The 9,142-nt window shown below is 40.1% G+C and overlaps 1 protein-coding gene across 1 annotated transcript; it reads left to right on the plus strand.

Moving 5' to 3' along the window:
- The first annotated feature begins 37 nt into the window (after window positions 1-37).
- fbxl5 (F-box and leucine-rich repeat protein 5) lies at window positions 38-8,971 on the plus strand. Its single transcript, XM_055060463.1, is given in 13 exon segments — window positions 38-101; window positions 775-976; window positions 1,632-1,847; window positions 2,765-2,860; window positions 2,963-3,113; window positions 3,116-3,157; window positions 3,243-3,431; window positions 4,015-4,140; window positions 4,279-4,433; window positions 4,521-4,603; window positions 5,327-6,049; window positions 7,295-7,443; window positions 8,130-8,971. Coding segments are annotated over 12 exon segments (2,193 nt in total). The 5' UTR covers window positions 38-101; window positions 775-892; the 3' UTR covers window positions 8,309-8,971.
- The last annotated feature ends 171 nt before the right edge of the window (window positions 8,972-9,142 follow it).

The raw sequence follows: 9,142 nt of genomic DNA on the forward strand, positions 1-9,142 counted from the left end.
CGTCACGTTTTACGCCCACCCCTATACCAACCAACGGCTCTGTTGCTGTGGACATTTCCCTTAGCAACCAAAAGGCACATTGCGTGAACTACAATGGTTGGGTGAGTTTAACCTTTTCACAGCGTCCAAGAACTTACAAACTATATTAGTTAACATAAAACAAAGAGTTCCTCGTTTGCTATAGAGGAAAATCTGAATCAAAAAGTTTGATTGAATCACTTCTTGACAGTTTATGTACTGCTGTTTACCTAATAAACAATGTAAAATGAATAAGGCCAGGGCCATAGAATCAGAATAAACTTTAATGGCCAAGATTGTGTGCGTAAACACGAGATCTGCCATTATTGAGATGTCATTGTTGACTAACTATGAAAACATAAATGAGTGAGCCATGGCATTTGTGGAATGTCAATATCTCTCACAAAACAATACATGTGGTGCTGATGACAGCACTGTCAGCACTAACTCCCATATAGCTCTGATTCAAACAAAAACAAGCAAAAATAAATAAAAAATAGGTGTCACAATTTTTAAGATTTTGAATCTAATATCACAAGATAAGTTGCTATCTGAATTTATTTTTTTTCTAAGTTAATCTTTTTTTTGAAGAAATTAGCTTTTGTTTCTTTTTTACAAATATTAATAGAAACGTTTACATTTTTTGAATGCATTTATTCACAGCGTATGTATTTTTAAATTGTGCTTCAACAGTCGCTGGAGCAGCAATTTAATCGATATATTCTTCCATTGTGTTTAATGTCACTTGAACGTTAGCGCCGGATGAGAACCGTCCTCGTTAAGAAGTTGTGGTCACGTGGGTGCCTCGCGCAAGCTCTGCCTCACACCTCCTAGTTTGATTATACCGTGGATGACGCAGTAAGGTCCAGGGAAGATGGCTCCCTTTCCGGACGAGGTGGATGTTTTTACTGGCCCACACTGGCGAATGAAGCAGCTGGTGGGTCTGTACTGCGATAAGGTACGTTCACGCAGCTGGAAGCTCGCCTCCAGCCCGTTTCTAAGCACAACAAGCAAACGGTCCGCGGTTCGGGAAGGAGTGTTCGCCAGCTAGCACGCTAGCTAGCCGCTGTTAGCTGGTTTGTTTGGCAGCGAGTGTGGAGACGGAGCAGATGAAATGCTCCCGGGTCGTCTCGGGACTGCTTCGGCGTTGTTCGGTCGATGTGCGTTTGGACTGACATCTAACCTCCTATTGCTTTAAATTCTGAGTTCCGTTTCTCAATTAATTGCTTGTACCTTTAGCACAACTGGAAAGCAGCTTCGTGTTTGGTTAGCCTACGTGCAGCGTGTTTTGTTATGCAACATGTTCTAAGTGTGACACGCACGCCTTAGTGTTTCATCAGGCAGGGTACTCATAATTATGGGATTTGACAGAGGCTTCCTGTCAGAGCCTACAATAGGTGTCAGACAAGCTCAATTAGGACACCAGCTAATGCACTGTTAACCTGAACAGCCGTGGTTACAAAACACTGCACAGCTGTCATGTTACACATGTTTTGCAAAGCATCTGTTGCCATAATGGAGCATTAGGAATTTGAGCTAATGCCAGTTTCAGTGTAATTATAAACAGGTTTTTTTTTTTAAATTATTGACTCAGGCATGTCTCTTCTCCACAGCTGTCCAAGACAAACTTCTCCAACAACAACGACTTCCGCTCCTTCCTTCAGTCCCTGTGCGCCACCTTCAAGGAGTTCAAGATGCACGAGCAAATTGAGAACGAGTACATCATCGGTCTGTTGCAGCAACGCTGCTGCACCGTCTACAACGTGCATTCTGACAACAAACTGTCGGAGATGCTGTCTCTCTTTGAAAAAGGGCTGCAAAGCGTTAAGGTGAATCTGCATTCAAAACCACCTAAACCGACTCAGTGTCGTCATGCCCTGGCCATAATTTGCACCTGCTGTGCTTCTTAACAATGGACCTGCAGAAAAATACCAGGGTCATAGCATTGAGGGAGACCATAAAGTGCATGTGCTTCTCCACTGATGGTTGGTTAACAGCGTGTCATTAAATTAACTGTTATGTTTGCCACACAACATCGAACAACAACAACAACGTCAAACCTGTTTTGTTTTTTACACATGCATGCAATTTTATGAAAATGTATGTTTCTACTCAAAGTACTGTTTAATTTATATAATGGGAATTTTAGCATCTGCTATAAACAAAAGGCAAAACTGTTTCATTGCATTATTAATGAAATAACTAGACTTAAAGAGACAAAAAAAATTTTGTTTCAGAATATAAAAGAAAAAAAAACAATTTAAAAAAGACATTCTGAGTAAATGTTTTGTAAATCTGACCTTCTGCTTTTCCAGCTGCTTAAACAAAAACCTAATTTTGGGTCAGATTGAGATCTGGCTTCCTTTCTAAAATATGTTTTCTTGAGAGATAAACAATGCTGCTCTGATATATTTATAAATATTTGAAACGTGTTCAATTTCCCTCTGTTTAAAAACAGAAAGTTTGGAACATTGGGTCACGGGGAGGTTAAACCATAATAACCCAGCTTCACAAACCTAAGAATAACAACAGTGTAACAAAAATGTTGCTGCGTCTCAGCTAAAAATCCTTACTTGTGAAAATATCACGTCTGCAACTTGCTTTTTGTCAGTTCTCATTCAAAACGTAAACTATTGTGGTCTTTTATAAAAAAAAAAAAAAAGCCCATTACATGTGGAGCAAGTAAGTTCTGTTGAGGATTAAAAAGAAAACAAAACAAATTGCCGATTCAATTTTCTGATTGTAGAGTGAATATGAACAGCTCAACTATGCGCAGCAGCTGAAGGAAAGACTGGAAGCTTTCACACAAGATTTTCTGCCACACATGAAAGAAGAAGAGGAGGTATAAAACATTCAAATTTATTGCTATTATCTGTAATGATTTGAATTGAACTCTGTGTGTTAATGTATGGCAAGTCGTTTTTAAACTAGAAGTGTGTTGCAGGTGTTTCAGCCTATGCTCATGCAGTACTTCACGTACGAGGAGCTGAAGGACATCAAGAAGCAGGTGATAGCGCAGCACTGCAACCAGCAGGAGCCGGACTGCGCTGCCGAGGTGCGGAAGGGCTTCAGCTTGTGGACGCAGGCTGAGGAGCTGCAAAAGCTTTCAAATATGCTGATCACGAGAAGACGGATTATGGCAAGTGTATTCTTTTAAAAAATGTTTTACATGTTCTTTGCAAGTTCGCTCTTACGCTTTTTTGTTTTTTTTGCTGTTTGTCCAGATCTGGAACAAAAAAGGAGTTCTTCTTCAACCCACATCTCGCAGCTTCCTGCAGAAATCATGCTGAGGCTTTTCCATTACTTGAGCCCCGTGGATCTGTGCGGCTGCAGTCAAGTGTGCAGCGTGTGGTCAGACTTGGTCAAGACCGGCTCGTTGTGGAGGCACCTCTATCCTGTTCGCTGGGCCAGAGGTATGCTGTAGTTTTAAAGTAAACCAAATTTACTTCCTTAATTTATATTGAGCTTCTAAAATATTTATTAAATAGATGAATTACTATGCCCCACGAGGCAGTTCAGTTTTACTGTATTTATTTATTGCAGACAAAATCAATTTTATTGCCAGTTGCAGATACTATAGTTTGGTTAAGGAAAGTCGGTACAGATTCCTCTTGGTCAAGTCTTCTCATGACTCTAGAGCAGGGGTCAGTCACTGAGTAATGTAATATTCAGAGAAACCAATAACTAAGAATCCCTTGTTGTTGTTATGTTATGGTTTTTGTCTTATGTTGGCTTCTTTAACTTTGGTTTCATTGTTAGTGCGTTCTTAAAGCTTTTAGATGTCAACGTTGCGAGAGATATTGCTTTGTTGGGTTTTTTTTTCTATAGTGTTAGTCATTTGTTATATAATCTCTAAACAGAGCTTTGAACAGCAAACTAAAAACGTCTATGATCGAGGCAACAGAAATGATTAAATAGCCGGTTTGTTTTCTTCAAGGAACAAAAAAGAAGAAATGGTTTCATCTCTGTGGGGTGCACCTGTGTCTTTTTCTTCAGGTGATTATTACAGCGGCCCTCCAGAGGATCTCGACCAGGAGCCAGACGACGACTGGGTGAAGAGCCGGAAGAACGAGGGCCGCGCTTACCAGGAATGGGATGAGGATGCTGACGTTGACGAGTCAGGTGAGGTTTGGTTTTCATCACTGTGGGGAAGAGTAAACGGTATCACCAGCTGTGGCGTGTTCAGCTGAAGCTGAACTGAGTCGTAGGGTTGGAAATGTTTGGTTTGAATCATTAACTGCATCTTCCGTGTTTTCCCAGATGCTTCGGGTCACACTGAAGGCTCCCTCGCTATCAGCACGGCTCAGAGGGAGAAACGGCTCCTAAATGGGATCATCCAGCACCTTCTGCCCACTGTGGGTTCTTCTGTCAAGTCCATGGTTCTTGCCTATAGTTCTACAGTTTCAAGCAAAATGGTATGTTTTTGTTTTTTTTTTATACTGGAACTTAACGGCGTTTCCAACTAAACATCCTCTGAAAGTTCTGCTCCGTTTTATTCGCAGGTTCGTCAAATTCTCAGCCTTTGCCCCAACATCACTCACCTGGACCTGACCCAGACGGACGTTACCGATTTTGCTTTTGACAGGTAAAGCTTCAAACTGGACGCTCTTTTCAAAAACATATTCTGAATAGTAGAAAAAGAAAATGACATACCCTCTCCTTTAAGGATTCTCATTACTGATTAAAGAGTTGATCTGAAGTTGATTGATCTTATCGATCAACTGACAATTCATTGATGGGAGCTGCCTTTTTTTTTTTTTTGAAAACCTGAGAGGGCCAGCTCTCTCTCTATATCATAAAAAGCTACCTCTTTCATAATATGTCAAAAAAAAGTATAATTTTAGCATTATTTTGTGTCAGCTACTATTAGGTTGTTGACAAATTAAAAAAAAATTTCCATTAACACATGGAATATAATTTACTGAATTATAGTCTTTGAACTAAATCATGACAATATTATTTATTGGGAAATTTATAACATTATATAGGTAACATTATAACAAATAGTATAATAAATATAAAATGTTACACTTTGTTGATGTACATTTTAAGAAAAATTCAGCGAATGCTCAAATGAGACAACGGTACGAATCGCGCAATCATAAACTGTTTCTCGTATGGACACCAGCAGCTTTATTCCTTTATCAACTGGCTCCTCTTAAGGATGACCAGCTGCACCCTCTTCTGGATGGAGGCCAAACTACAATACTAATACGTTATTAATTGATAGGAACTTTTTGCATCTGTTGTCTGCTAAGATGATCGCAGAGCTCAAGACTCACAGTGTTTCCTGTCTGTCCTCTATCAGCTGGTCCTTTCTTGGAGCTTGCCGCTCTCTGGAGCACCTGGATTTGTCGGGGTGTGAGAAGATCACCGATCACACCCTGAAGAGACTGTCTGTGGGTCTGGGCGACTCCACGTCCTCCGTCGGTTCGGACAAACATTCAGAACGACGAGCCAAGCTGCTCAAAAGCTGCCCTGTGCCCATCACACTAGCGGAGGAGAGAAACCTGCACGCGGTTGGGCGAAGGCAGGCCATCATTTTCAAGCACGGCACGGGTCGCTGGGGCTCTACCTGCATCCCCACTCACGTCTGGGTCCTGGACACTTCCAACCTCGCTGACATCGAAGACGCCGCAGAGTGGAGTCATCGCGGCGGGATGCCTTTCTCAGAAAGCTTGGCGGAGACGACGCAGCTGGTGGGAGGCTCGTGCTGCTGCAAGAGGAGGCGGCGGCACCGGACTGGCTCGGATTCATCCTACCTGCGTCAGCAGTACGCCATATCTGGGGAGATGTTTTGCGGTCACTCCACCTGCTGCTCAAGCGAGAAGGCCCTCAGGACTTTTACTGGGCCCCAAAGTGAGTCGGGCACCACCAGAACCAGCACTGCAGAATTGCGGACTAAATGCTCCCCATCAGGGGGGTGGCAGTGTCTGGAGCCCAAGAACAGGACTGACTGCTCAAAGGCAAAACGATCACTCAAGTTTCTCAGCCTCTCTGGATGCTACCAGATCACTGACCTGGGCTTAAGGTAATGATCACACTTTGATTCAAACTAATAAAAAAATATTTACTTCCACTTCATTCAACCAGGATAAAATCCCATTGAGATTAAAAATCTTTTTCAATAGACTCGGAGTGAAACACGTTTCACTTAAAGTATTTCCTGCTCAAATTTACCTTCTAGATTAAAATGTTAAATTAAGGAGCTGCAGAGAAATTCTTAATTCTTTAGTCTTTTCATGGCACAGATGAAGTTGTAAAACATTCAGCAATACTTTTTTAGTGATTCAAAAGAAAAAATATTGAAATAACCTATTCCACTTATTGAGTAAACTTTTTCTATACAAATATACAACTTGGATCCAATCCTCAGGTTTCTTACAGTGAAATTTACACTTGTTTTTATTATTATTTAAAATAGTTTATTATTTAATCATATTATGACATTTATTTATTAATTATTGTTTTAGCATTTATTTTTCAGGTCTACATGAGTCTGGAAAGTATTTTTTATTGATATATTTTTTAAAGAAATTAGATTTTCCACACATTTTTTTTTATTGTATTCTAAAGGATAAACCTCAACTAGTGCCTAACAAATGCAGGGTTCCTAAAGATAAGAACAAATTTAAACTTTTTTTAAAAATTGCTAAGTCACACGTTGAATTGAAAGTTCAACTTATCCGTATTTTTCACTTACTGACTAGCTGCACCTTCATTAGGAATTCAGAAAACTGGCATTTTGTTGCAAAGCACTTGGTGAATAGAAATTCTTACATTTCAGGTTGAACTGGACCGGTTTGCAAACTGGGTCTAAAATGCCAAAGAAAGTACAACTGGAGCATTTATAAGAACTTTTGCTAAACAAAATGAAGGCAACATTTGTTGTGAAATCTTTTAAGGCAGGTTTCAGAAACTTTGCTTTGAAGAGTCGATCCCTTATTTGTCAAGACCAAAATTTGTAGATTAAAACGGAGCTAATGAACCAAATCCACGGTGTGAAAATTTGACAGCCTAAAGAAGGTCAAGCAAGTTTATACTTGTTATATTGTATTGACATGTAAATAATAACTTTAAAAATAAACTAAGATGAATGTGCAGGAACCCTGACTCATCAGACCTAAATAATAAATTTGCTAATAAAATATTGTTAATCAGTGGGGATCATGAACAGCGCCTCTCCTGTTAGTCCACGTCTGGATGAACCATGTCCATAGATTTGCCTGAGCTGCATTATTCTTTAACGAAGTGGTATTCCCCTCTTGTATTTCAGGGCGTTGTCTCAGCGTGGAGGCCTTCCTGTCCTGGAGCATCTCAACTTGTCTGGCTGCCTCTTCATCACTGAGGTGGGGCTGCAGGAGTTGGTGTCAGCCTGTCCTTCCCTCAATGATGAACACTTCTATTACTGCGACAACATTAACGGTAACACAAGCCAACGTGCCAGAGGCTGTTTTCCATTTCTGCCTCCCACAAAATCCTTCAAGTTTGTGTGATCTAGGAAGTGCCTTGATGAAGACCTGTGTCTCTGTTAAAGTGTAATATTTTTATGATGACTGTAAATGATTTGCCAGTCGACCTATAACAATATGCAGCAGCTGTTACAGACAGGTAAGTATGAATTATGCTAGTGTCAGCAACACGGGCCTGTCAGTTCAAAGTGTATAAATATTAGTGATGCAAGTCATCCGTTAATGACTTGATCTAAAGCTGATTGATCTTATCAATAGACCAACAATTAATTGCTATGTTTGAGAGATAACTTAAGGAGCTTGTTGAATGTTTACATTTCAAAACAGAACCACGTAGTTTTATTTTGCATCCTACACCGGACTCTGTTCGGGCCGTTTTTCTCTCCCATTCTGGTTTCTGTATCAACTGATTCGGCTTAAGGGTGACCAGTGGTGTCCTCTTCTGGACTGCTGCCAAACAACACTAAAAAAGGTCTTAAGCGGGAGCTATTAACCAATTGGAATTTATTTTAATCTAGAAAACCATTAATTGTAAGTTGATTGCTTGCATCCCTAATAGATTTTTTTTTTTTAGTATTTGCTTCTTTTTGTCCTGATGTATTTATCAGTAAGTAATCAATACGTGACTGTTCTCTGCAGGTCCTCATGCAGACACAGCCAGCGGTTGCCAGAACCTGCAGTGTGGTTTCCGAGCCTGCTGTCGGAGAGTGATTTCCGCCTACCAACGCTCCCCTAAAAACATCACTTCTCCCTATTGTTGCACTTTATCCTGGGAAATACCATTTGCTGTATTTTGTCTGTTAAAAAGTGTTTCTTGATGAAACTGTAATTTTTGCTCCCGCTATTTCCCTACTTATTTAGTGGAGATAACTATTTAGAAAGAAGAAATAAATAACGGGGCGAAAGAGTACATGTTGGCTCCTTTGGCTTTGAAAAAGTGAGACGGAAAATTTTTACACAATTGTGTTTTTATTTTTTTTGTCGATAGAGGCCGACTGTCCCCTAATGTTTGTGCATACAACTTTCAACCACCAACATCCTTTCATCCCTTTGCAGTTGATGCTGGTGCAGAACATGTTTACGTTACTGAGGGCCTGAATTCTGATATTTTCAGAATCTGGCACCTTCCGAATCGACCTACGGGATAAACACAAAAAGTCCGATTTTTGGATCCAGGCAGCAAAGACATAGGAACAGGCACATGATGTTGCCATATGTATTGGTTTTGGTTCTGGTCTTCACCATTCTGTCCTTTCAGCTCTCCTGTAAAGGCTTTTGCTCTTTTTTCCCTTTTCTTTATGCACTCCAGTGGGTAAAAAAGAACAAATGTCAATATGAGATGATCACCACCATGTTGGACGGCTCTTGTGTACATAACTGCTTTATCAATTCGCAGCAGGATTTACTTTCTGGTTCTACAGTCTTGCATGAGATCTGTTGAAATTGTCAACTGGTAATAAAACTTTAGACACTGCAGTCTACCTTTTTGTGTACAAAAATACATTTTATTTTCAAATGTGTTTCCCTACTGTGTATTATCTGTAGTGGTACTTTTCTACTGCTATTCCAATTCAAGGTATACAAATATTTCTAAGCACTGTACACAAGTTATTTATACCATGTTGACAGATGCACAATAATTAGGTGAAAAG

Source organism: Poeciliopsis prolifica, unplaced genomic scaffold, assembly GCF_027474105.1.
Source record: "Poeciliopsis prolifica strain line A6 unplaced genomic scaffold, Auburn_PproV2 SCAFFOLD002, whole genome shotgun sequence".
NCBI lineage: Eukaryota > Metazoa > Chordata > Actinopteri > Cyprinodontiformes > Poeciliidae > Poeciliopsis > Poeciliopsis prolifica.